Source organism: Manis pentadactyla, chromosome 2 (assembly GCF_030020395.1).
Source record: "Manis pentadactyla isolate mManPen7 chromosome 2, mManPen7.hap1, whole genome shotgun sequence".
NCBI classification, from domain to species: domain Eukaryota; kingdom Metazoa; phylum Chordata; class Mammalia; order Pholidota; family Manidae; genus Manis; species Manis pentadactyla.
The window spans coordinates 1277116-1304788 of NC_080020.1; the positions used below are offsets into that span (position 1 = coordinate 1277116).

The 27673-nt window shown below is 53.8% G+C and overlaps 1 protein-coding gene and 3 long non-coding RNA genes across 10 annotated transcripts; 2 read left to right on the forward strand and 2 right to left on the reverse strand.

Moving 5' to 3' along the window:
- SLC25A15 (solute carrier family 25 member 15) lies at positions 1 to 17924 on the reverse strand. 6 transcript variants are annotated; one of them, XM_057489340.1, is made up of 8 exons: positions 17350 to 17450; positions 14612 to 14768; positions 9882 to 9997; positions 9739 to 9782; positions 6540 to 6677; positions 4279 to 4448; positions 3357 to 3515; positions 1 to 2212 (listed from the first exon to the last, which is right to left on the reverse strand). In XM_057489340.1, the coding sequence occupies exons 2-8, from the start codon at positions 14697 to 14699 to the stop codon at positions 2088 to 2090; spliced, it is 840 nt and encodes a 279-aa protein (XP_057345323.1). In that variant the 5' UTR covers positions 14700 to 14768; positions 17350 to 17450; the 3' UTR covers positions 1 to 2087. The 6 variants fall into 6 exon arrangements, with proteins under 6 accessions (XP_057345323.1, XP_057345325.1, XP_057345312.1 ...); XM_057489342.1 differs by having other exon boundaries at positions 14645 to 14768; positions 17350 to 17449; XM_057489329.1 differs by having other exon boundaries at positions 9739 to 9997; positions 14645 to 14768; positions 17350 to 17449.
- Positions 17633 to 22549, forward strand: LOC130679851 (uncharacterized). Of its 2 annotated transcripts, none has more exons than XR_008992813.1 (3): positions 17633 to 17759; positions 18424 to 19792; positions 22241 to 22549. It is a non-coding gene; the product is annotated as an uncharacterized LOC130679851 (long non-coding RNA). The 2 variants fall into 2 exon arrangements; XR_008992812.1 differs by lacking the exon at positions 17633 to 17759 and adding an exon at positions 17805 to 17939.
- Positions 22424 to 27521, reverse strand: LOC118922302 (uncharacterized). The gene is made up of 5 exons (XR_008992810.1): positions 26296 to 27521; positions 25555 to 25712; positions 25169 to 25336; positions 23768 to 24466; positions 22424 to 22528 (listed from the first exon to the last, which is right to left on the reverse strand). It is a non-coding gene; the product is annotated as an uncharacterized LOC118922302 (long non-coding RNA).
- Positions 22923 to 23940, forward strand: LOC130679856 (uncharacterized). Its single transcript, XR_008992821.1, has 2 exons — positions 22923 to 23107; positions 23414 to 23940. It is a non-coding gene; the product is annotated as an uncharacterized LOC130679856 (long non-coding RNA).
- Positions 27522 to 27673: the final 152 nt, after the last annotated feature.

Consider the following 27673-nt stretch of genomic DNA (forward strand, 5'->3'; position numbering starts at 1 on the left):
TATTAGGTAAATAATTTAATGATAGAACTCTTGAATTTCTTTAAACACAATATTTCAAGTTACTCTATTATTTCTCTGGAGCACAGATCTGAAAAGGTACAAAATGTACCCAAATACTGAACCATGAATTAAGCAAATGGAAGAAGATATTCCCGATTTCAGTTCCTTCCTTATTCCCACTTAGTCTTAACTTGCCTCTGAAGGTTTCTATTGAAGATGTTTAGTTAAATCTCTAAAGGACAACGTGTGAGGTCTCCTGGCAAAGGGCTGACGCGGATGGGCTCCCGGCCTGCGGCAGGGGACCACGAACTCTAAGGCGGCTCACTCTCTGCCAGAAGCCAGTCCCGTTTTCTGTTTTGCTTCAGTCCGGGCCTGTTCAGATGAAGCACCACTCAGTAGCTACCGACCCTTTAAGTATGGAGAGAAAAGGCAGAAAAAAAATTTTTTAAGCAAATGAAGACCAGTCACAGCACCAGAACACAGACACGAAGCACCCACTCTGCACACGTTTGCCACGTCTGTCCCGCAGCCGTTTGTCGGCATCCTGCTTCCCCGAGCCTCTGGCTTCTGCACGTGCCAGGTACCACAGGCCGCAGAGAACAAGGCTCAAGGAGGGCAGAGGCGTCACCCGAGGTCTGCGCTCCTGCCGGCAGGACGTCAGGCTGTGAGGACACTCCTCGCCGAGCCCCTGCAGCAGCACGGAAGGGTGAGGCCGGCTTTGGTGGTGACACGAAGGGCCTCCTGCACTGCACGGCCAAACACCGCCCATCCCCGGGTCTGCGGGCGTCGGATGGACAGGCTCTTCCACTGTGAGTGTGAGCACGTGGCGCGGTTTCCTATGGCCACTTGTCTTGTTTCCCTGCTTTACAGTCATACCCCTTAAACAATTATCAACAAAATTCACTGACTGCCAGTTGCAAATGTGAAAGGTTGTGATGCTGTAGAAGTGTGACCAGGAGTCACAGACTCAGACGGGTCAGTGCCGACCTTACTCGCTGCGGAGTGCGAGCGCTGTGCTCTGTCCCATTCTGGGAGGAGAGGGCTTCACGTCATCCGCAGGCACCGTCACTCCGGTACCAGACAGGGGACAAGGGCTCTGCTCCTTGGAAGGGTTTCCAGCGAGTGAGTGTCCACAGTAGGTCAACAGCCCGTGGACAGTCCAACAGCCTACTCCGGAGTCCTGCCTGGGTCAGGGCCCGGAGAAGCAGCCAAGGGCGGTGGTCCGCCGCGAGGCCTTCACACAGCAGAGTAGCCCAGCCCCTCCTCCGCCTACAGCCTGGCAGAGGGCAGCTCGTTGGGAGAGCAAGAGGGACGCTGGCCCCAGGCAGGCCAGGCTGCCTCCCCAGGGCCTGACGCCCAAGGCCACACCCAGCAGATGTCAGAGTGGAATATGGTCCCACCTCAGAATGAATGGCACTATTTTAACACTAGAGCCCCTTGGGAGAATGCAGGATGCCCACACAACTTAAATCAGGAACGTGGAAGCCACACCAGTGTGTAGGTATATTGTCCTCTTCAAAATCTAGATGGAATTTTAGTTTTCAAGCACCCCAGGAAAACTTTTTAAAGACTGTAATCCCCTAGTACAGTGCACATGCTAAGCAGATTTTAAAGGGACCCTACAACTAGAATAGGCTCATCAATCGTGTGTGACCGTCACGAACGTGGCACCTCTGGGCTTCTCTGGTGTGATCTGACGTGAAACACAGAACCAAACCGCGCTTCACTCAGCACGCAGCCACACGCAGCCATCCAGACTGCAAGAGCACACGCCGGTGCACGCGAGACCCAACAGAACCGCTCTCAGCCTTTCACTGGGGCCAGCAGTCTCCCCTGAAATGTCCCACCGAGGACAAGAGCAGCAACTTTTCTATTTCAGAACAGTGATGGGCAGAAGTTGTATGATACGACACAAAACAGAGGCCCTTCCGTTAAGATTTAGGGTAGAATGAGGGAAGACCAAAGACGACAAGTCCCAAGGGGTGAAAGCCTCCACACCCCCCGGGTTGGTCTTGTGCTCCGTGACCCCCTGAGATGCGCTGTCGTCCCCAGACGCCTGCGCTCGGCTCTCGGTTCCCCAGAGCGCTTCAGTGCGCTTCGAACTGGTTCATCATCAGCTTCCTGCTGTACTCGTAGGCCAGGAACAGCGCCCCGTTGGCAGGGAATGCTCGGATCACCGTAGGCTTCAGTCCAGAGTACAAGGCCGTCACTCCTAGAAGACACAGGGTGGTCAAAGACGGAGACGCCCCTCCTTGGAAAAACCCCACGAAGCTGCACGGCACAGGTGTTCCTGCACTTGCATCCAGACGACGCCCGGAACCCAACAGGTGACGGAAGGACTCACTCCCAAGTTTCCCTGGACTAATGGAACTAACAACTAACCGAACAAGGACAAGCGTCCCGTCAAGCGTCCCGAACAGCTGGCTGATGCTCAGGTGACACTCTCCCGTCCCGTGCCTGGTTAGCTCCTGGTGAGTGGGCTGGGCAGGGCTGCGGGCTCACGGGGGCAGAGGGCAGAGGGCAGCACAGGGCCATGGGGAGGCAGCCGCAGGGCCGCGAAGCCCAGAGCCCGGCCCTGAAGTCGGACACCAGCTTCTGGCGCCAGCACTGTGGTAATGAAGATCTACTCAGGTAAGGGAGGAGGACTGCTCTGAAAACCACAGGGGGTCAGGCAGATTCAGAGGGGTCACTGCTAGGAATATACACGACGCGGCGCTCTATTTGGGATTGAAAGGAACAGTTTCTGTACACTGTTGCCGTGTTCTCCCTTTTAAAATCCAGACGATCTCACAGTCCCAGGGTTAAGCTGTACGTGTGGGAAGGACAGGGCTTCACTTACTAGTGGTGTAACGCTGGCTTGATACAAACATTACTTGGAAAATCTTTATCCTCCTGTATACCCTCAAAATTGGTGGCTGATCACCTTCAGAAATCACTTAGTGCATTTCTAACCCCAGAAGACTTATTTAGCATTAGAGGTGTTGTACCTTCTTTGAAATCTCTGAGTGTTTCTGTTAGAGGTCATCTTCTGAAAATATGTTATGTAAAACGAGTGGTGCTAACCTCAAAACTTGTGTCTCCTTAGACAAAGTCTGTATTTTAAAGATTCCTCCAGGCCATTTAGAACAAAGAATCCTGGTCCACACGTTAGGAATAAGGACTTTAAACATTCCTGAGAATAACGAAAGTATGCTAAAGAAAGTGGCTTAGAAACAGAAACCCACCCACGTGGATAACACGCACAGCTAGAAAAAGGGCACCAGGCAGAGGCCCGTGCCAATCCACCTGGACTCGGCACGCCAGCCGGCGCACGGCCGCTCCGTGCACGACTCTGCTTCTGCCGTCAGCTGACTCACCTTCGTTTTTCACAACACTTATAAAGGTTCCGATAAATCCAGCTTGTTTTCCGGACATGGACAGAACTTGAATTCTGGATTTGACACAGTCCACTGGGTAAACAGCCAGCCAGAGGCAGATTCCACCAACTCCACCACTTAGCATCAGAGGGACGGGGCCTGAGAAGAAAGTTAGCCAACAGGTGGCCTCGGGACAAGCCAGTGCCACAGTCCCAGGGCTCAGCGCAACAGCAGCGGCAGGCAGGTGCCAACAGAAATCCCAGGGACGTGATTCTCGGAGGGGGTGTCAGATTGCACAGGCTTCCGTCTGGTAGCTGGGCCCCCGCATCACCGCAGAACAGGGCCTGGCATGGTGGGCAGGCCCTGCCGTGAAGACCGGGAACAGAGGCCACTGAAGCCCAGGCCGCATCTTTCACTCTGTCACTCTGACCTGCTGCAGCATTTTAATGCCCCACAGCTGATTCTTCCTTCACCACGGGAAACCGGGGCCGTCTTATTAAACAGCACTTAGCCCAGGAGAGGTCCCCAACACTGCGAGGGGTGTTTAAAAGGAATCAGCCCCATGAGTCGGACATGGACGCAGTTGTGTCCAAAGGCAAAACGGACCGCGCCAGAAAGAACTGTACCTTCACTGCTCTCAAAACACGCCCAAGACGCGTCCCCAGGTTTTGAGCTTACTGTGAGGGGACTCCCCGTTTACTGCTGGCTCCCCACAGGGAACGGGGCTTCTCCCCTAAAACGGATGCAGAGCAAATTAACAAACATCCCAGTGAGGTGTGCGTGCACTGCTGCAGCCCATCCCGAGGAGGGGACGGTGCCCAGAGGGAGAGGCGCTCACTGCCGTCCTGCATGCAGACCCCCAGGGGGCGCCACTGGGAAGCCGAGATGCTCGAACCCAACTGCCGTCCACGCGAACACTTACCTAGGTCATCTTTCGATCTTCCTGATGCAAAAAATGACCGGCTCAGCTCATAGCCGCCGAAGAAGAGGAAATAGCCAGGTACTTCTCGGAGTAAAGTGCTCGAGAGTCCCTGGTAGAAGCCCAAGGGACCCTCCTTCCTCAGGATGCTCTTCACAACAGACCAAACTGTACTGGGAGCAGACGGGAGAGGCAGGTCAGGGCAGGGACGGGGGGCGGTCACGTATCCCGCCGACTCACCGCCCACCCGCAGTCAACAGCTGACCTGGGACGGAGGAACTGGACTCTGAGCGTAAAAGCCTGTGGGAAGGAAATCTCTACCAGAAGCAAAGACACCACTGTTGAATGACAGCTTCGACCACATGAACTATTCTCTGGCAAAGGAGCTGCATTAAAGGGCATTCACACATTTCCAGAAGTCTTATTATTGCAGATATTAGATAAAGAGCTAATAGCCATTTCTCAGTGCTGAGTGAGTTACAGGGAACTGTCCAAACTGGGCAAGAATCAATGGCACTGTGTTTGCCCAGGTCCTTCCCTCCCTGCCTCCTCTCTTCCCTTTGATCTGGTGTTCTGAGGGATTTGGCCAGGTGTCTGGGGCTTGTTTTGTTCTGTTGAGTGCAGGGAGGTGAGCAAGGGGATAAATGTTACTTGGCGGCGAAAGAAATTTAAGAACCGAGCTACAGGTTCCTGTAAGGCAAGAAGCACCGAGAATCCAGTGCTTAGGAGGCCGGTGTCTGCAAGGCTTTTCATCTGAAGCAGCTCGGAGCCCCGCAGCAGACACCCCACCCCGACTCCGCGTGGGGCGGCATGCGCCATGGTGGGCTTCATCCCTCGGAACAGCGCCAGACCCTCCGTGCGTGGTGCAGCTCGGCAAGCCCTCACTCCCCACTCTGTTCTTGGCAGGTGACCTGGCCTGGAGGTAATAAGGGTCTGCCTGTGAGGACCCCTTCCTTCTGAGGACCTCAGGAGGCTTCGCCAGGCAGTCCTCAGTAGCCAGTCCTTCCCACACACTGCTCCCTTCTGCAACTGCAACGTAACAAAATAAAACGGCCCCAACTCCGCACAGCCAGCTGCCCTCCAAGCCAGGTCTCAGAATTCAAGCGGCACTTCGCCCCAGGATGGGCACTGCTCTCCTTGGAATGCAGTCGGCCAGTATCTACTTTGGTGTCAGGGGTCCATTCGCTCAAGTCCTTTGGATCTCACAATTACTTCTTAAAAGAAACACCTTAAACAGTTCCAAGGGACACGAAGACAACTTTCTGGGTGGTGTCAGTGTTTTATTCTTTAATCTGGGCACTGGTCACACAGGCATGTTTTGTGAACCTATGATTTCTGTGTGCACATTGTACTTCAACAAAAAGCTTTAAAGACATACTTTTGGACCTCTAAGTTCTTCATAATAGATCTGAGTTGGTCGTAATGAATCATAAAGGTGCAGAAATTTAAAACCTCATCCTCACTGGGGGGCCTATCCCTCTGAAAATGGTCCCATTACTGGTTTTTCTCAGCAGACGTACAGGCTTTGAGCTAATTAACCACAGCAATGTCCACGACCAAAACTTCAGTCAGCCAGATGTCAAGATAAATAAGAAAGTTCTGAGATCAGTAAGGACAACAAATTGCTTTACAATTCAGGTAAGTCACTGCATATGCGCCCCCCTCCCAGGATCAGGGGACTCGTTTCTAGACTCAGCCGGACATCGATGTCATCGCTGAAGAGCAGCTGCCCTCAGGAGTTTTGCTGAGGTTTCCACAACGGGGGCCCTTTGCAGGTGTAGAAGAATTCAAGAGGAAGGTAAAGGAAGGTACCACCAGGATCTGGGGTGACCAGCCCGTGTGAAACCTGGGAACGGGATTCAAACATTCACCTCAGAATCCCAGCTGGCACGTATGAACGCCCAGCTCTCAGACATGGTTCCAAACCCGTCTGCTCTGTGCCTCCAGATACAGTTGGTGAGCGTGCCTCCTGCACTCAACAGGCCAGAGGGGTTGGACATAAGCTCCTGGCTCCTCTGCTTCTGGGCTACTAAATGTCTGCCCACAACATCCTGTGGGGTGGGGGGCTTGGTTCAGCCATCACAGACAGTCCGTTCAGAAAACTGTCCTCTGCCTGATAGGGGAAAGTGTTCTAGGAACACAACGTTTTGCAATAGCAAGTCTGCTTCTCTATCTGCCACCTGATTTTAGGACAGTATAAAATCTAAGACACTCAGTACTCCACGGCAACAGAGCCCTGACGTTTGTGCCCGAGCGGCACTTACTTCTGGCTTCTGGCGATCTTTCCGGACGTCTCCATCTCATGCATGGTCTGCAGCCGGCATTTGACAAGCTCAGTGGGGCAGAGCACCAGCGCAGCAAACGCAGAGGCGAAGGAGCCGGCGGCCGCGTTCTGCAGGTCACTGGAAGGACACAGCGCAGGGGACCCGTGACTCACCTGGCTGTTCTTTCATGGGGCACCCACCACGCGGCCCCAGAGGGACGGGAGCAAGAGGCAGGCCCCCTGAGCTCCCTGCAGGGACCCACGATGTCGTTCCAGCTAAGGGTCCTTCAGCAACACCCCAATGCCCATGTGGGAAAATGACGACACAGAGAAGGTACCTAACGTCCCCAACCTCACACAGCTACTGGAGGGCAGTACAGTTCCACCCCATGTCAGCCTGACAGCAAAATCCACACTCCGTTTATTAGAGGGCCACGGACTGAATGCGTGCCTTGCCTCCCCAAGTTCCTGTGCTGAAGCCTTGGCCCCCAGTGTGACAGTATTGGGGGCGGGGTGGCTTTGGGAAGTAATCAGGTTTAGATGGTTAGGTCACGAGGGTGGAGTCTTCATGGGACTGGTGCCTTCACGGGAAGACACCAGAGCACTAGCTCGTGCTCCTCCCTGGTACGTGAGGGCACGGCGAGAGGGCAGGTGCCCCTGCAGGCCAGGAGCAGAGCCACCCCCGGGCACCATGGCAGCCAGCACCTCGACCACAGACTCGCCAGTCTCCAGACTGAGAAACGAGTTTGTTGTTTGAGCCCCACAGTCGATGGCACTTTGTTACAGCGGCACACAAAACCAAACCAAAAACCCCGGAGGAGGAAAAATGTCACCCAGGAGTCCCACCACCCAGCAACAGGCACCATAACACTCTGGTGCATTTACCACTGAGCTTTAAATGAAAGGAGGCTCTGAGGCCACCCCTGCATGTCCCAAATCCAGCCTGGAGCAATCAGACCGGCAAGGTCGCTGCCACAGATGAAGACCCGGGGTGACTTTGTAACCAAAAAGCTGCTCAGGACAAGAAGGCTTCCCAGTCTGGCTGATGACCTCCTGCCTCCGCAACACAGAGGGCACAGCGAGGGTACCACGGTGCCCGGGGAGAGGGGAAAGCCGGCGGGAGGTGGCAAGCTGGGTGGCTGCAGGTAGAAGGGCTAAGCTGGAAAACTGAATGGAGGCGTGAACGTGCATCAACACGAGAACAGAAGAGTTTGCCACAGTCACCCACGGGGCCTGGAGCTGGGACCCAGTAGGAGTTCCGTGGGAGACAGTCTCACAGCCTCCCAGGGCAGGGGGCCTGCCTGTAGCCTCCATCCCTTCCCACTCACCCCCACTTAGCTCGTTTGCCAGAACCAAAGCTCAGCATGGGTTCCTTCAGCCACGTCCATACTTGGCCTCCCCCAGGGACTCGGTCAGCCTGCTGTCAGGCAGTACCAGGGTCATCAACCGGAGTTTGCCAAGTTTGCCGGGACAGAGGCGGTGTCGATAAACGTAGGTGTCTATTGACACTGAGATGCAGTATTGGCCCAGATGCCTGTGCAAGGGCAGGGCCGCGTCACATGCTTAGTGGACTTTGCCTCATAAATGCTTTCATCCCCCAGAGCACTAAACGAGCCATGGGCCCCACGTGGCCACAGTTGAGAGCACTTGGAGCTGGAACATTAACAGGCACAGGACGGGATTCTGTAAGAACCACCTGCTTGCCCCCCGTGCAGCACACGTGTGCCTGAACACTCCTGCCGCAAGACCCCATCCAAAGGGCAAAGGAGAACACGGCCCGGGGGCGTTCAAGCCGAGGACAGACAAACGTTTACAACGCTGTTGCAGGTTGCACTGGTTCTTCACCTTCTGCTCATTCGTCTTTTCTGCGATCTGACCCCCCCAAGAAGGCTCCAGCGCCCCAGCTGTGGTCCCGGAAGGAACACGGACAGAGCCACGAGGACGGGGGGCTTGCTCCAGCTGCTTGGCTGTCGGCCCAGAGAACGTGGCCGTGAACACGTCAGCACCTCTCTCCAGTGTCCTGTGTCAGAGGGACGGGGCCACGGCGGGCGACTAACCACGCACGGCACGCGTCAGAGCCTGCTAAGCTCGAAGCTGCGCTTCCCCCAGGGAACCAGCAAACACTGTCCTGCCGGAGGGAGAGTGCCGGGGGGCCCGGGGGTGAGGATGGGGCCCTGCTCAGCACTTCCTCCACACCTCACGCACTTGCTCACTGCCTCCCGTCCTCGCCCCTGACCTGTGCCGCGCTAGGGATGCTGAAGACGCCCTCACTCCCAGTCTCTCCAAGCACTTCCTTCCCCCCGGCCCCCCTGTGCGGGGAGGCCGCAGCACCAGTGCGCAGCCCTCCCCAGGCGCCCCCTCCCTGGGTGGGCTCCCCCAGTCCCAAGCCTTCATGACCAAGATGGCGTCCCTCCACCAAGGCAGGCCTCCGGCCCACAGAAGGCCCATCTTCAGACCTCCAGGCACCTCCAGAGAACACTGCACAGAAGGAACCTGCCTCAGTCCTGTGGGGCCCGCACTTCCCACAGGGCCTCCAAGTCCTACCGAAACAACCAAGGGGGAGAGGCCTTTGCAGCCACGAAGCTGGTAACAATGATTTTAAGTGATTTAAAACGACTCAGTGTTTTGAGGCAGGATGGCCACACATCCTAGTGGCTTCTGAATTCTTTTTAGTCTCCGTGTGATGACTGCCTAAGGGACGAGCAAGCACAAGCCAAGGTCTGCCGTTTGGGGCGGACACGGCCAAGGAAGCAGTGGGTTCCCCTGCGCCTGCTCAGATGCGCTGGATGCCTCCTAAAATTCCAAGTTTCTCCTCAGACCCACGTGGTCAGGCACCTTCCCCGCAACACTGCACATTTTGCTGAAGTGAAACCCGAGCATGCTCACAGGTGCACCTGTGGTGTCAGGCCAGCAATGCAACCACAGAACCAGCACCCAGTGAGGACGTGAACAGCATTTTCCCCGAACACCAACCCATCCGGGCATTTCTTCTCCACGGCGGATCATGCAATTCTCCTCCTGCATGAAACATGTTTCCCAAGCTTTAAACAGTAACAGTGTGCGACTTCATAATCAGAAAGAAAGTAGTGATTTTAAGAAAGGAAATATTCTTCCCCATAAGGTATCATACAAATGTCAACTGCACAGCAGTGTTGTCTTTTTTTAAGCAAACGGATAAAGCAACTGTGTCCCCAACTCACCTCAGCTTAGCCTGCTTGTCCAGTCCCACCACTTTCTGCACCACCTGCTGGCAGAAGCCGTAGCACATGAAGAGGACAGAGTTCTCGGCGATGTTGGCGATCAGCGCCGGGCTGGTCCCCTTGTAGAATCCCCGGAAGCCCACCTGCGAGTAGGTCTTCAGGCAGCAGTCGGAGAGGCCCCTGTACAAGCTGGGGAATGTCTGCATCTTCACCTTCATTGTGTCGAAGGGCTGCCCGGTCAGGACACACGCTGTGCCCCCTGCAACCAGGACAGAAGCCTCCTCCAGCACAGGCCTGCCGTTGCGGCCTAGCACACAGTGAGCTGCGGAGTGGGGGCAGGCCGCCTGCCCCGGGGCCCACCTCTGCTTCGGTTCATTTGACCTCTTTCTCCTCCCTGCCTCCTGGCCAAACACCCCGGTAAATGACTCCTAGGGGGCCCCAGTGTACCGGCATGCAGCTCCAGCCCTGAAGTTGCTGGCGCTAGGTAGGAAAACAGGTGTGTTCAAGTCAAAGCCACATGATGCAAAGTGTGGTGTGTGTTTAGGAGCCTCGGAAAAGGGCTCAGAGGGACCTGGGCTGGAAGCCTGGCTCTGCTGTGAGATCCTGGACACGCAATGCAGCACCGGACCCTCAACTGTTCACTGGGTTAGTGTGAGAACTAAGTAAAAAAATGGCTGAGAAGACTTAGCCTAACTTGGCTGCTACACAAGTGTTAATAGTTACTGCACACGTGTGTGTGTGTGTTCCCCAAATACACAGAAGGAGAGGCAGGGGAGGTCTGGGAAGAGTTAATCACTCCTCCTTGCCTAATGCCCAGCGGTTCCGATTACTATAACAGAAAAATCACAGAGGATCAGGCAACAGATAAAGACGAAAAGAGTCCGGCTAATTAATCCCTGAAGAGCTAAATGTTCGACTCTATGGAAAAAACCTCTTACTTGAACTCTACCAATTAATAGTTTGTATTCAGAGAGGGAATGCACTGAAGTACAACTCTGATGAGCATTAAATCATATATTTATATGCTCTTACACCTTAAGAGCCTTAAATACAGAAAATCCCACACAGTGTTAATTACTTCAGTAAAATTTCTGAACGTAAGGAAAAGAATGTATTCTAATGACCTGTGCTGTCCCCAGACCCCGGCCGGGCCAGCACTCTGGGAACAGCCACTGCTTAATGCTCCACCTTCCTTGGGCCTGAGAGGCCACCGGGCCAGAGACGTCCCCTGCTCACGTCAGGTAACACGACCTTTGGGCGACGTTACTCAAGTCTTATCACAGCTGAAGGGCAGGCTCGCAAAAAATATTTAAGAAATGCAATTTCATAACTTGGACATTATTCAGTCACTCCAAGTAAGTCGTGGAAAATAGGGCTGTTAAGAATAATTCCCAATTATTGGCAGATAAGCAGACATTTCCAGTGGAATCTGAAAACTGACCTCTTAAGCAATCACAAGTGTGACCTCCAAGATCCTACGCTATTGTCCATTTCTTCTAGGAGAGCAATGATAATTTCTGCTGTGTCTTGCCATATCATCATCAAGTCTGAACTAGTGGAATTTAATAAATGTGATTATAATTAGGGTATTCAGTCCCAGGTACTGACAGACTAGAATAAAATTAAGATCCTCATTATATCAAAATAATTTAAATCCCCAAAGAGGTAAATGTGGCAGAGTTGGAAGTTCATGGGTTGAAACTGTCAGAATTTTTAAGGTGGATAATTTAGACAACCTAGATGCAAATAAACTGAATAAGGCATGCACAAATATTTTAACTGGAAGTTTTCCATATTTTCACCATCAACCTAAACAGTTCAGACATTATGGTCATATTGCAATATGCATTGTTTGCATGTCTATAATAGTTGCATTCCCAGTAAGAAGGTGGGAGACTAATGAATTTTCAAATGCTGGCTATGATTCTCTCCTTTCGTCCAGGGCGGTGAGCTCCTGGCCCATGGGACTTAATGCACACAGCTGGCACCGACAGGTGCTCACCGTGCCTCCAGGTGGGTGATGGCCATTCTGAAGCCACCGCGTGCCACGACCTAGCAGGTCCTGAGACCCGCCAAGTCAGTGAAGCTGTAAGTAATGTATCGGAATTAAATACTTTTCCACTTGTTCAGAGCTTAGGCCTCCAATCATCTCCTTCTCCATAAGAGCCAAATGGAAATGGCCTCTGTATGCTTCCACGGGGGTCACACCTGGCCCTGCATTCCACTCCGCAAGGGAGACGCTCAGACCGCGTCACCCTCCACCCTTGCCACGGCTGATACTGTGGGTTTTCAGTCCTCAGCACAGTGGGGTCAGCGAGTGATGAGACACTGAGGCAATCTACTGGGGAGGGGGCAGCGTCCGCGAGGAAGGACAGCTCGCGGGTGGCAGAGGCGAAGGCCGAGCAGCAGACCTCCAACCAGAAGGGCCTGGTCCACTCCGTCCGCCCTGGCAGAGGCGAGAACGTCAAACCCTTCTGGAGGCAGTCGGCACGCAGGTGGTTTAACAGTGCAGAGAGGTGTTTCATTTTCAACATATTCCCATCAAGAAAGGCTTTTGGCATTTCCTCCCTGGCTGCTTGGAGGTCCACCACCGTCAGCTCCACGGGAACTATCCAGACCAGGAAGCTAACCGACAACTAAGAACTTTAAAAAACAAAACAAACAAAGCTTCTTTTTAAAAGGCTTTTGGCTTGAGAGGATACCGGTCAATGACCTAACAGGCCACATCCCCGGTCACACTAGCCGAACAAGGCTGCCGCCCCACAGAGCAGGGGCTCTAGATTCCACAGGTGTCAAGCTGCTCAGCTCACGAGAAAAAAAGACCAGAGGACGCCTGGATGCTTCCCCACAGCACCTCGCACTGGATAGGCTCTGCTCTTACGTACTAACCACATCCATGGGGGTCCTCTGCCCCTGGCCACAGCTGGCCGCAAACCCCCAAATCCAAAGAGCTGGGTGGTGAGGGCTCCAACCCAACCCCCACCTCAGGCATGTGTCCCCCAGGAAAACAGACAACAGGACGAGGCCCAAGCACCCAGGGTCCGCATTCTGTCCGCGCCCTCCAGCTGCATGGCCTTGGACAGAGCCGCTGTCCTTCTCTGGTCCCTCCCTCTTCGACCTCTGCAAGCAGGAGAGCCAGCGGTCTCTGAAGGCCCTTCCGGCTCCATCATTCAATGACCGAGACCCCTCCTAGTGGACTGAGGCTTCTGGTCTGCACGCCAGGCGCCTCCAGTAGAAAGTCCTCAGGTCACCTGCCAGGCGGAGTCCACAGACCCCCACAAAGGAGCCTCTTGTCCTCCAAAGTCAGACACCCCAGGGCAGCATGGAACACCTGCCCCCGTCATCAGGAAACCGCAGTGCTGGTATGGATAAGGGCCATACATGCCATACTGTCGTAAAGAAGCAAATGCCTTACACAGCGGACTCCCAACACTGCTGCAATTTACATCTTTTAATATCTACTGTCAGTTACAAATGTGGCCCCAAATACCTGTCCACACATAAATGCCTTTATAGGAAAAGGAAGCTTTTCAATTCTATCACAACAGATCCTACATCTTTGATAGACGGAAACAGACTGACTGAAGGACATTTAATTCCAAAAGCTGAGAATCTCCCATGTGGTTAAATACCCTCCTGCTGAAGAGACAAAACTGAGCCCAGAGCATTCACGGGACCGTAAGAGGACACCAGGGGCATGTAAATGGGGCCACTGTCCCCAGGGTCCGCATGGCACGGAGGGAGGGGGAGGGAGGGGGCAGGATGCTGCACGGGGCCTGGGGGCCTGCGGCTCGAGTCCTCGGCAGGGCGAGGGGCTAACGTGAAGGCACCCGTGGGACTAGAGGCTGCTGTGGCAGGACTCAGGCAGCCCGTAGCCCCACGCCCGGCAGGCCCTCCTCACGGTCTCTGCCCGGGGAGCCGCTGCCTGGGCTTCCTGACGGCGTCTGTGCTGCCCGTCCCCACCTTCCTCACTAGCCTACCTGGGCTGACCTTTGGCTCCTGGGGAAAGAAAGACTTTGCTCTTCTCTGAACCACTATTTCTTTTTTACCATTAAGGGAATGACAGGAAGAGGGAAGGCAGCCTCTGACTGCTCAGACCCCGGACCCAGGAGGTCCCAGAGGACAGGCAGCGGGCAGCCCACCCCTCCGACCTCTCCACCCCCCAGCACTGCGACCCTTTACGAGAGTCAGTGCAGGCGGCAGGGTGATGGGCTCAGCTGGGAAGTATGGGTGTTCAATCACAGCTCCTCTGGCCCTAGAACACACCGGAATCTGCAGAGCCATGTTCAACCCACGAACTTCGAACTCCGCCACATGCCTCAGGCCAAGCAGGGTTATTTTTCTGAAGAGTGACCTGTGTGCCTTCTTAAGAGTTGCTTGTGCCCGGGGGCTGCAGTCTGCCCTGGAGCTCACCCTGACACTCAACCCACCATCCCCAGCCATGCCTAGGGCCTCCCCTTTCCTTTCAGGGTTCTAGGACAGCCGACCATTAGTCTCATTGACCAGAGACATCTCTAAAGGGCCGTCGTAAGGACAGTAACGGGGTTTCTCTGGAGACACCTCCTGGTGGTCTTTCTGAGGGTCCTGAACACTGCTAGGCTGGGAGCGGAGCCCACGTCACCTGTATATCACAGCCACCTGACCACAGAAAGGTGCCTTCAGCCCTGAGCTGCCGCGTCCTCCACCTGTAAATTGGGGACACTCCCACCCTACACCCTGGCCCAGTTTAAAGTACGGGGGACTGCTCTACCTTGCGCTGCATGCAGAACACACGTCCGTTAAAAGGGTCTCCGGGGTTGAGGCACATTGCCCCTGGAGAGGCAAAGGTAATATTTTCACCGTGTTTTGACTCGACCTCACTAGTGGAAGGTACTTGAACAGAAGACAGGGTTTTCTCTGGAGTTACCTGCGGCCCCTGCCGTGAGGTCGATGGCAGCTTGGATGGCAGGGCTGGACTTCATGACGGCCCCCTCCTCTGCCGGGCTCCAGGATGGCAGTTCTCTCAGGCCTACAACAGGCACCTCATGTCCCTGGGAGGAGGCAAGAGATCACCGTAAGCCGGGCCTCGGCAGCCTTCCCTTCTCCGGAACTGCTGCCTGGTCACTGGACATGAATTTCTGAGAAGGGCTCCACATGGCTCCAAAGGGCAGGGCCTCATTATCAGTGCAGCTTAGCGATTGGCCTGCCCTCCGCCCCTCCCACCACCACCCCACAAAAAGTTCACAGATCAAAAACCTTCCCCGAGTGTCAATGTGACAGCCACCGGCAGGAGCTTCAACCAATCTTCCTGCAAAGCTCAGAAACGGACGCCAAGTGCGTGAGCCAACCAGACGTCCAAAGCCACATCAAACTGGTTGTTCAGAGGCCTAAGGTAACTGTCAGTGCACTAGGCTCACTTCTAAATTAAGACAGCAGTCCGTGCTGGGTCCCTGAGAGGTCACAGAACAGTACGTCTGGAAAGGACCGGGTAGGTCTGAATACCTGCCTGCTCTGCCCCCAAAGCTGGGGGTCCCCATCCAAACACGGTGAAGAGTGAAAGTACCATTATAACCCAAAGGCAGTCACAGACAGCCACCTCTGGACAGATGTGAAGAACTGTGAACAGGAAAGCTTTCTTGGAGCTACAAAGCACAGTACGAGACACTAGCTCTCAGCCCCACAGCCCCTCCCGGCTTCTCCTCCGTAAGCGGGCACACAGCCCCTGGGGACCTTGTTAAAATGCCGATTCTAGGGCAAAGGGCCTCAGGTAGGACCGGAATGCAGCCTGTTTTGACATGCTTCCCAAAGAGGCTGACAATCCCTGCACCCACCTCACTTTGAGAAGACACACCTGGTCCGTTGTGTCCCGAATTTGCTTGACAAGGACCACCTGGGCCATGTGTCAACTACTCAAACAGCCAGGCCGGTCTCCTGGGAACCCTAATTCAGCATGTCTGGCCTGGAGCGGAAGTCCAGGAAAAGGAGCGCCTATTCCTCTACCTTTAGACAAAAGTCAGCTATTCTTGAGGCATGGACTTCATCAATATTGACTAGAGGACAGGGAACTTGGTTACTTAAAACAACCAATTTCGCAGCCAACTGTTTGGTTTTCAAACTAGAAAATGATGCATCGTGAATAACAAAGAGCAAGTTTTAGTCCTCACGCTGAAGACCTGCGACTCCGTCCAGCCACCTCTCAGAGTTGTGGGGGGGTGGGACCAGATAGTGGGGGACACAAATGTAATCCTAAACATCAGCAGGAAATAACTGTAGCCTCCAAGAAGTTTTTTTTAACTACCTGGAGCATGTTGTCAGACAGACACCATGAATCTTCCTTTCTTTACAAAAAAAAAAAATTTTATACTAGCAACATAAGCGCTGTACTTAAGAAAGCAACTAAGTTAGGGGCACAAGACTGATTCACATTGTTGATAGTCTCGTCCATGTGGTGCCAATTACTGAGGGTGACAAGGCGGTGGCCATCTGGCATCCAGAGATACTAATCTTTTTCCTGATGGAATACAATTCCCGAGGAAGAAAAGGACTTGTCCAACGTCATACAACTCGTCGGTGGCAGAATTCCACCCCACTTGCCCCTGTTAGGTCTGTGCCTACCGACCAGTACTTAATTCCCGAGTATTCCTTCCTGGCCAAAAAGAACATCACACGCACCCTGCATTTTGGAGGGAAGTGGAGGCAAGAGAGGGAGTTACACGGGGCACACTTAACGCGGCTTCTCCGTGCGCGCCTTCCCTTTGGGGTGGACGTTTCTTAGGATAGGAACCGCGGGCTGTAGTGTCGTCGGTGTGAATCCACCTTGGGGGCAGCCAGAAACGCGCCACCTCCGACCCCACAGCTAAGTGTCCCAGAGCTACGGGGCGGGACGCAGCGACGGGCACCGACAGACTAGCTCGGCGTGGGCAGTCGGTTCAAATGCGGCCGAGCTGGAGGCGGCTTCGCGAACACGTGCGGCCTGGGGGCGGCGGGACGGCCCGGCGTGTTTCCACCGCGCTGCGCCCGCTGCCCGGAAAGGCGCCCACAGACTGCGCGGGCGCACCCTGCAAACTGCACGAGCTCCGACCTGGAGGGACGGACCGCGGCGGCCACCGCGCGTCTTTGTTACCCGGGAGCCCATGCCTCGCGCGGGAGAACCCGGGGGGGTGGGGCGCGTTCTCTGCCGGGACCGCGAACCGCGGCGGGAGATGCCCGCGGGGGCCGAGGGGGCGGCTGGGCGGCGGCGCGCCGCGCTCCTGGGCCGGGGCGCGGGGTTCCGGGTGCGGCCCACGGCCGAGCGCCCCTCCTCCAGGCGCAGCTTGCAGGGGCGACCCCGACTCCCCCCGGCTCCGGACGCGCGCCGCGTCGGCCCCCAGCCTGCGAGTCCCCATTCGGGGCGCCCGGGAGGGCCGCACTTCCCGCCGCCGAGCCCGCCGGTCCCCGGGCAGCCCCCGCCGGCAGCCTCCGCAGCGCGCGAGCCCGGGGCGCGGCGAGGTCCTCGGCACGTGCGCGGCGCCCGGCTGCCCCCCGTTCCGGGAAGGTCAGGCCTCCCGGGCGCGCGCCCGCCGCCTGCCTCCCTCTCTCTCCTCCCGGCAGGCTCGCCGCCGCCCGCGCGCTCCGGATCCGCGCTGCGCTCACCGCACGCGTCCGCTCGGGCTCCGCCGCCGGCTCTCGGCTCCGCTCGGCAGCGGGGGCGGCTGCGGCACCACCACGCGGGCCGCGCGCCCCGCCTCCCCGGCGCCCCGCCCCGCCGCGCGCGCGAGCGGCCCCGGGCTCCATGCTTGTGGCCGGCGGGCTGCTCGGCTCTTGGGAAGCGGAAGTCGGCGCCCGGCGCGCTGGTCGTGCAGCCCCGGGGCCGCCCAGGCTCCAAGCGCTGCCCCCCCCCGGGCTCCGGGGCCCCGGGGCTCGGCCCGCCGCAGGGCGGGGCGCGGGCGGGGCTGCGCGCGTCCCGAGCCCGGAGGACTGACCGGCCTTCGGGTGGCTGGGGCTCCAGGCCTCGGCCTCTTACAGTTGGGTAGAAAGTTCTGGAAAGACAGTGATGAAAATAGGTTAATGCCGTTTAACAAAAAATCTCCCCTTCTGCCTCCTGTGAGGAAATCCATCCCCTCCCGTGACAGTCGGGAAAGTGCACCCGCCACTGCAAACTGGACCCTAAATCAGCCTCCGATCTTCGAGTTCCTAGTGAATTAAAGGCTGTATGGCTCCACGGCATTTCTTACAAAGCAGTTGTAGGTAAAATTGTAGTATTTCCAGAATATCTCGCTTGGCCTTGGTGCATCTGCATCCTCAAGGGTGGAGAGCAGTCCACCTGTTACCCGGAGGGCTTGCCTGAACCTGAGAGGGGTGGGGAGGGCTGGTTTTACTTCTACCAGAGCAGGAAAGAGACGGCCCGGACTGCGGTTTGTGAGAAATAAACGGGTTTTAAGCTTTGTTTCTCCCTTTGACTGATATCGGTTTCAGAGGTATTTTGCCCCGGGATTTGCTCTCCCCGGACTTAACAATAATTTTCACGGAGTCTTGCATGCCGGGCGGAAGGCATTTTGTCCAGTGCACTGAAGACAGAGCCCTGCTGCGTGGGAAGGCCCCGGTGGGTCATGACGGCTGCTCGGTGTACCGCAGTCCGCCTCTGGATTGCTTTGGCTCAGCCTCCTGCATGTATTTTCATTTTCTGTACTGTGCTTCTTTAAGACATGTTGTCATTTTCTTTTACAGCTTTCTGCTTTGTTTGGATGTGGCGTTGAACTGCTATCGATGTAATTCAAGGGATCTTCGATGTGGGCCAGTGATTTAAATGTTTGGCAATGACTTCACATGATGAGGAAGTGAGGGGCCCTCCCCTCGCGTAGGGGGTTCTGTGAAGGCGGCGGAACTCCTGGTAAATGGGGGCGCTCATCAAAGCAGGACGGCTGTCTCTTCAGAATCAGCAGGTTAGCGCTCAAGCTCTGGAACAGTCTCATTATGGAAACGAGCCAGTGAGCTTGAATGACTTGCCCAAGGGCCATGTAGCAGAAGGAGCAGGAAGCAGATCAGGTCTGGAATCAGAACCTACGGATACAAGCCCTAGGGGACTGAGGGGCTTCAGGTATCACCTGGTCCAGGGGCTTTTGCAAACTAGAAGTGTGAGACCCAAAGGAAATGTAGTTAGGACAGACCCAGGTAAGTTATATGTTAGAGCCCTGGACTTGTAAGTAGGCTCGTGCAAAAATCTGTGTGACCTTTAGTGAGTCACACAACCTTTTTAAACTCCGGCTGACACGTGACTGCTGGCGGCCTCCTTTGAGCTTCTGGGGCAATCCACCACCTGGGGGCCCTGCGCCCTGGGCCCCATCTGACGCCTAGTTGTGTCTCCCTTCAGCCCCTTCCTCTCCTACCCTCACAAAGGCTGTTCCAAACTCCCCACTCCTCCATCATTTCTTCTCTCCCTCACCTCTCTGTAACAACCCTCAGCCACCATTTATTCAGTAAACTAAGAAACGACCAGGAAACATTTACCCTGATTTTTAACCCCTAATCTCCAAAGTTACCTTTTTTTTTGCATAAACACATGCGTTTTTCCTCTGTCTTGCTTGCTGCATCCCCAGGCCTGACACCATGGCTGGCACCAATGATGCTGGCAAAGAAACTGAGGCCTCAAGAGGTCAAATCACTTGCCCCAAGTCCTATAGGTACTAAGGGAAGAGCTGACACTCAGCAAAGTCCTATCAAATTCTAAAGCTCGTGTTCTTACCCACCTCACTGCATAGTAATATCTCCCAGAAAGCTTTCTCTGAAAAGCAAGAGGGTTGCAGGAAACAGAAGTTCTATCTCCTGGAATAGATCTCCTTCCATTATTTTATAAAGTTAGCTCAGCAGCTTAAAATTCCTCACAGTAGTGGCTCTTTCTGCTATCTTTGTTTTAGCAATAGAGAAACAAATATACAGATGTTAAGAAGCCTATCATCTTCCAGGAGCTCAGAGAACTGATTGGAAAACCAGCTGTTTGTCGTTAGATCATGAAACTGTCCGTGCAAACTTTGTTCCAAGGGTAATTCCCCAGGAATCTGGTGGCCACTAAAGTCACACATCACTGCTGTCAATATAGGTAGGCCAGCCCCATAGTATTTCAGACCTGGGTTCCAAACAGCAGATGAGCCGGTGCACTGACTCCTTTATGCCAGGCACTGAACTTGGGTTTGCACAGTCCAGGGACATCAGAGTGCAGCTGGCTCCAGATGAAGGGACAGGTGTGACGCAGGTCAGAGGTGAGGGAGGGGACACACAGAGTGGCTACATGGAAAAGGGAGACTTTGCTTTTCAGCAAAATTTCACAATGCACTGGTTAATGATACTGAAAGGAGAAACAGTTTTGCCCCTTGAAGCATTTTGATCCTGATACCATTTGGGTGTGTTTTGACAAAGGGTTTAGAGCTGTAAATAATTCAAAAATATAAATCATCTCTGATTTAAGGGTACTTTTAATTAATGAGAAAGAAGAAAAAATGCTTTTACACAATTTCAACTCCCATTCAATATTCTTGGCTGCTGATGTAACTTTTGTTGAAAAGTACCTCAAATCACTTTTGGAATCAGAGTTTGTATTTTAAATAAACAGGGATTTTGATTTCTGTCTGTGTGGAGTAAGGGTGTATTTTGTATCCCACGAAAGAGTTGTTTGGACAATATTTTAAAGAAGTACAATTTCTTTTATTTTTCTTTTTTTGGAGGCATTTTAATGGCATAAGCAAAAAGAAAAAAAATCAATTGAATTACATATTTTGTGAGCCTTAAGTTTGATTTTATAAAATATTTTTTAAAAAACCATAATTTATAGCAGCAAAGAATTAGGGGAAATGCCCATGGATGTTTAAAATGTAATGGGTCATCAATAAGAGGAATTATATGCTATAATTTTAAAAATTGTTTTTCAAATCATATGCTTTAGGATATATTTGGGTGCAAATAACAGAAAGCCCAACTATCAGTATATTTCTCTTGATGATAGAAAGAAATCTAGAAGTAGGAAGTTCCAGAATTCGTTAATTTAACATCTCAAAAGTATCTGGGTCAGTTTCTCTGTGATTATCTTGGCTTTTCCCTCATGATCACAAAGTGGCTGCCACAGCAATGTCACAGCCTCTGAAGGCAGGAAAGAAGCATTCTCCCATATCTCCTTTTCATCAGAGAAAAAGAATCTTTCCCAGAAACCCTGTGTAAAATTTCTCCTTGTATTTCATTGACCCAGAACTGAGTGTCATGCTCCCCCAAGCATAACTGAGAACAGAATGGAGTTACCATAATTGGCAAACTCCTTCCGAAAAGGACCACCTCTTAAATATTTTAGGCTTTGCAGGGCATGTAATATCTGTCACATCTATTCAGTTCTTCTGGTATAAGCGAAAGCAGCCATAGACTCTATAAATGGATCAGTGTGATTGTGTTCCAATAAAACTTTGCACACACTGAAATTTGAATTTCATATCATTTTACCTGGCACAAAATATTATTCTTCCTTTGATTTTTTTCAATCATTTAACAGTAAAAAACATTTTTATGGCTCATGGTGGCCATATGAACAGCAGTGCTACTCCAGACTTGGCTGGTGGGCTCTGGTTTGTCAACCCCTGGCTTAGACCAGTGATGATTACCCCTCCACGCCCCGGGGCCTGTGGGAAGGCTTGGAGAGGAAGAACTCCCTCGTTAGGAGACTCCCTGAATGTTGGCAGGGTTTCAAACAATGCTAAGCAGCCAGCAAGCATGACACATGCCCACTGCAGACCTGCGGAGAGTTGCAGAGGAGGCTGCACGTGCAAAGGCGTAGGGGCCGATCAGGGCGCTGCAGCAGTTTGCTTCTGGAGTGTGAGCAGGAGGGCTGGGAGGTGCACCGCCCACCGAGCGCTCAGGGCTGTACTTGCATCTACAGTGTCTCCTGGGGGGTGCAGGGGTGGAGGCTTACTCCTCCCTGGCCCTGCCTGTGGGGCGTTTTAGGCACCATCTGTCAAAGTGAATCAGCTCGATAAACTGTTGGAGTCCATCGTTGTCGCAGAATTGACCAGTGTGAGGGCTGTAGGTGTATGTGGTTTTCTCTCCTGTGTTTGTACGTGGGTGTGTGTGAGATCCATCCTCACAGCAGAGCCTATCTGCAATGGATACGTTTCTAATGGTTAATGTGCTTTAACTGCTGGACATATTCAGTTACTAACTCTCAGCCTCCATATTCTTTGATGACACTTTCATTTAGATGTAAGGTCAAAACCGTTTTTGAAAATGGTAATAAAATATGGCTCGAGAATGAAAATAAATAAGAATGTCTCATTGTAAAATAAATGAAAACCATTACCAGACTTGCAAATCTTTTACACTTAGCAAATTAACAATCTGAAGTAAGCATTACAAGCATTTTGTATATATATTTAACATAATAACTATAAAGACCACTTCTCTTTTCTTTTTCTTTTGTGATTAGAAGCTGGAAAATCTACTTATAACTGGCTCTGTTATCTAGAGGTGCAAACTTGGCATAAGTGTCAGATGAACTAATTTTCTCTTTCAGGTTCTTCCGTTCATTTCTCATCTTCACATCTGGGAACGGATGTATCCTTTGCGTTTCCAGAGTCAACAAGCATTAGATTCAGCTTGAACTGCTGCCATGTAGATCTTCACCACACATCTGGAGGAGCAGCTCCCAGTTGGGACACTGTTAAGCAGAGCAGGCCGGGCGACGCAGATGATGGCCAAGGAGTTAGACTGTGTCAACCTACAGCTCCTAGATCTCATCCATCCGGTCACTGTGGCCAGAGGGAGGTCTGCAGCCTGTCTTCACCCTCTTGCGGAGAATCCCCTGCTGGGCCAAACAGGACAACCACAGAAGGGAAGTTGTGCATACTGATCGTGGTGAAAAATTACACGTGTGAGTTAGCACCAGAAGGTGTAAGATGCTGAGTGGGATTTCTCTTGTCCCAAACTGGCGTTGAGGCTCACAGCTTAGGGCAAGGTGCGAACTCTGGGCGTGCCAGAGACCACCACCACAGGTGGGCTCCTAGCACCTCCTGGTGGGGTCGGCCCAGAGGCGGCGGACGCCCTGTGCCCTCACCCGCAGCCCAGCCCTCCTCGCCTGTCCTGGTCAGGGAACTGATGTGCTGCGGGGAGACGCTTGTCAGTCACTGGCAAACTTGGGGGATGGGCGGGGAGGGGGCAGGGCTCGCATCAGGGGGCCCACTGCTCCCCTTCACACTGTCTGGGTGACCAAGAGATTGGAGGGGTGCTTCAAATCTCTCCCCACGGGCCGCGCGAGCCGCCACGCAGCACCCCCACGGAGAAGCCGCCGTCCAGGCGGAGCTGCGCGTGATGAGGGGTCTCGGGAGAGCTTCATGGTCTTGGGACATAACAGCTGCTGCCTGATCTTCAGCCATCTCTGAAGGTGGGGAGACTGGGTCGGCTGGTGGGGAGGGCAGGCAGCAGGCTCTCAGCGTCCCCCAGGGCCCCCCAGGACGGAGAACACGGGGTAGGGGAAGGGGCGGCGTCCCAGGGCTGCAAGGAGCCAGGCAGGGGCCCCTCACCCGTCGCAGGCTTACGGCTGCCCTTGCCGGAGGGGCTGCCCCAGGGCTGGGCCGGGGCGAGCCCGCGCGCTCTCCCCGGGGACCCCCGAACCCATCTCTGAGGGGTCCTCACCCGGCAGAGCCCAGCAGGGCACTGCCCATCTGAGTCCAGCCTGCCTCTCCACCAGCCTCCGGCCCCAGCCTCCGGGAGCTGAACAGGACAAGGACGGGGAGCAGGAGAGAAACTGGAGTTGAAATGGGTTGGGACTGAATCACTATACCCGTCTGAGGCTGGTCGGGCGGCCCTACTGCAGCCCCGTTCCTCCTCACCCAGCTGCACTTCCATTTTCTTTAGCATGTCACATGCTGTCACATTTACTTACTTATTATGGCTCTTATTTACTGTCTTTCTCTTTCCCCTCGCCTCCCAGCGTGTAACTCCACAAGGGTCTCTGCTTTTAACCAATGTTTCCCTAGTGTCTAGAATTACACCGTCACTTGGGCAGCCCCTCACTGCACGTGGCCACTTAACCTTAGCTAACTTACAGTGAAATAAAGATTCAGAGGTTCAGTTGCATTGGCATGTGGCGCGTGGCTACCACATTGGGCAGGACAGACAGGGAACATTTCGTTATCGCCCTCAGCTGTACTGAACACCGCTGATCTAGAACAGCAGCTGGCATGTGTGGTGTTCAATAAATATTTGTAGAACAAATCAATGAATGGCCAAGAGCTGTTTGTAAGACAAGATTGTCTAGTGGTTAAGAGAACAGGGCCTGGAAGCAAATGCCTCTACTATGAATAGTTGTATAAACTTGGGCAAGTTACATAATTTTTCTAGGCTCTGGAGATAAGGCGGTGGGCCAGGCTGACCAAGGTCCCTGCTCTCACAAGGCTTGTGTTCCAGTGCGGGAGGCTGACAACAACTAAGCGAACAAAGGGACCGACACGTCTGTCGGCTCCGGGAGGCAGCCTGTCCCTTGGTAGGCTGGTACATCCCATGGAAGACAGAGTCCACTGCAGGCACCCAGTGACCCGCGTTGGGAAGGGCAGGAGGTCATTCAGGGGGTGATGAGTTCTCGGCAAGGCGGGGCAGCCTGATGGGGTGGGAGGTTGGCTTCCCTCCATGCGGAACCGCTCAGAAAGTGACCGTTAAGATGTGGAGCCCATCAAGGGACCATCTCGGAGGCAGGCAAAAGAATATTCCGTGCAAAGCTGGAGTCCCGCACGAGGCGTTGTGCCTGTACAAAGATGGGCGAGGAAGCCCAAGCTGCTGGACTGCAGCGAGCAGGGGAGGAGAGGGCGGGCAGGGAAGTCAGAGCAGCAGGCAGCGCTGGGCCTGCGGGGGTTCGGCATGTTGCCGTGCCCTGCAGAGCCCCCACCTGGGACGATCTTCCTCCTTAGCTCAAAGTGCCCATAGAGCAGGTTGGTCCTCGGTGTCCTGGAAGAGAAATGTCCTTCCGGGCTGGGGACATGGAGGGCATGACCTGGATTCCGCCCTCCTCTGCTGCCAGGCCTGTGCGCTGGCCCTGTATCTGCTCGGGGTGTCCGGCTGTGCTGGGTTCATTTGTGAGACTGGGGAAAATTCTCAGTGCGGTGGGGGGCCAGCTCAGGATTCTGCATTAAGTCACCCACGACCCGGGTGTTGGCTGGGTAGTGAAGAAATGGAAGGAGAGAGAGACGGGAGCGGCCCTGGGGCGACTAGGACTGGTCAGGGCCGGGGCCGCGGCGCCCGGACCCGCCTGCAGCCGGGGGGCGGGGGCGAAAGAGCAGCCCAGCGCAGCGCACACCGCGCGCACACACACCCCACCCGCACATCACATGCGCGCGCACGCGCACACGCACACATGTCGCGCAGTGCACATCGCACACATGCACGTGACGCACACACCCCGACACGCACACGCACATCACGCGCACACACCCCCGACACGCACGCGCACCTGTCGCGCGCTCGCCCGCGGATGTTCCCCGGAAGCCGAGATTACTGTTCCCTCCAGGGGGAGCGTGAACATCACAAATGCGTCCGAGGGTCGGGCCGGCCGCGGTGCGAGCTCTTTCCTGAGGGCGTGATTGGAGGGCCCGGAAACTGCGGGGGAGTCTCAGCCTTCCTACCGGAAGGAAACAGCTCTTTACGGATTAGGTTTTCCCGGGCGGCTGGTTTACCAAGCCAGCAGGCTGGGCTTTCCCACCGCGGAGTGAGCCAGACAGCGTCCCGGGACAGAGGGCAGGGGAGAGGGCTAATGCCAGGCTGCCAGGCCGCTGGGGCCCGGAGCGGGGAGGCAGCCCAGAGGGCGGGGCATGGACGGGCCCACGGGGGCGACGGGACCTGCGGATACTCGAGGATGTGTGCCCAGGACACTTCTGCCGGGAGACGTCTCCGTCCGTCACCTTCAGAAAACATTTGCTAAGCGCCATTTCGACATAGTCCCGTGTATCATGCTGTGCAATACACGTTAGCAAGGCATGACCCTGGGCTTTGACAAACTTAAAATCCAAAGCAATTTTACGTATAAATACACTGAGAATGAGTGAGGGGAGCAGGGGGGAAGGCCAGCATGTAGGTAATGTCCTGTGAAGGGGACCAAACCACTTCGTCCCCATGGGTCCCAAGGACCGCAGCCGGGACAGGTCTCCTCGCGCCCCACGCCCCTCGCCCGGCCCTGCTCTGGGCCCCGAACGCCTAACAGGGCGGTGATCCAGGAGGCCCCTCCCTCGGGGCCCGGGAGGCTGTCGCTTAGCACCGCACCTTCCCTAGCTTGTCGCATCACCCAGCGACCTATCTGTGACCCCGGCCGGGTCGCCAGCCCCTTGAGGTGGGGATGGTCTCACCTTTGGGTTCAAAAGGGATGAAGCCTTTATTTTCACTTAATAGATGTTATCTATTTATACTGATGCCCCAGATCTAAATTTTTTATATAAACAAATGCATATATTCATCTCTTTTAGGAAGTTTGATACTATAATTTGACCTTGTCTCACTGGAGGGTTTCAGCCCCAGGCAAGTTCACTCTGGATTCAGTGGGACCGAGTAACAACAAGGGAAAGCTGAGGATGAAAGGGTTTATACCGGCTTTGTTCTCAGGGCGGCGGTTGGAATGCTGGAGTCACGTTTGCACCAGCACCCGGCGGGTCTGTAACCCGCCTCCGCGCAGAGCAGCGGGCAGAGCTCCGTCTGCAGGGACTCAGGCAGTAACGGCCCATTGCAGGCGGGTGTGTAAGCGGGTCTCTGCACAGCAGGCCAACTACATCATCAAGTAGATTAGGGCGAGGTGAGGATGCAGACCTGGTTTATAAACTGCATTAGCTGGACATATATTTATATATATACAGGGAGGAAGATTAAAATTTCCCATTGTGGGAAAAACAGCTCCTACTCCACCTGTGGAAAAAAGAGGTAAATGTTACATCTGACATCCTACCACATGCACTCATTCTCCACCCAAACCAGGAGGCCTCATGTTCTCCTTCTGTGGCTTCAGCACATCCAGTGCCTTTGGAAAGATGTCTGTAATAATTTAATGTCAGTACCAGTGGGGTCACAAGTAAACTGACATGTTGAGCTGAAACTGCTGGGTCTGTGGGCTTATTCTGCAAGTGTATTTCACAAAGAACAAACCCGGTGAACAAATGCCACTGTCTGCCAGGTTAGTTGAATTTCCAAATATTGACTGTTCCTGAACCTCTTGTTACCTGCTGTCATCCATCCTCCGTGACGCACATTTACCTTGCATTGGATAATCCTGATGTCATTCGGAAAGTTAAATGAGGGCAGAAGTCCCTTAGTACTCAGTGGTGGCAGTTATGTGGTTATTATCATTAAATGCTGTATTGCAGGAATATATGGTACCTCCCAGTTTTGCTGGAAAACGTTTTATAAACTCTTCTACACAGAAGCATTGAAAGTTAACGTTGAGTTGGTTTTAGGGAAAATAATTATTTTGCACATAAGGTATAATGATTCTATGAAGTGGAAATGTGAAATGATTAATTCTGGGTATTCAATAATGTCTACCAACCCTGAAAATAAAATATAAAATAAATAGTATGAGTAAAATAATATAGCTAAAAATAAATATATTGTTATCACTGAATACTGATATATAAACAGAGCAACATGCATACTGGGAAATGAAGTCACATATACGGGGAACGCTAATGAGTGAAGAGAAATACATAATATAAATTAAGTTTGATTGCATATGAAGTCTATACAGGCAGAGCCAGTCTGATGGCAAATGGAATAAAGCAAGCAGCAAACATTTTGATGAAGGTATGAGCAGGCGGCCGCAGTGCCTGAAATTTACCTGTGCGGTGACGTTTGTGTTCCCCATCCCGCCACCGGGGAGAAGGGGCTTCTCTGTCCGACTCTGGTTCGCTAGCAAGGACAGGTTGACAGCGAACCGCCCGAAGGTGTCTAACTCTGCCGGAATCTTTCTAGGTGTATT

What these genes read in the sequence shown, in the direction of transcription:
- SLC25A15 (XM_057489333.1), bottom strand. Translation starts at nt 17,813, where the DNA reads ATGGATTTCCTCACAGGAGGCAGAAGGGGAGATTTTTTGTTAAACGGC. An exon ending in AAGATCGCCAGAAGCCAGAA is followed by an intron (nt 4,449 to 6,539) that starts GTAAGTGCCGCT and finishes GTCTGCTCCCAG; the next exon opens with TACAGTTTGGTCTGTTGTGA. An exon ending in AAGATCGAAAGATGACCTAG is followed by an intron (nt 3,516 to 4,278) that starts GTAAGTGTTCGC and finishes CTTTCTTCTCAG; the next exon opens with GCCCCGTCCCTCTGATGCTA.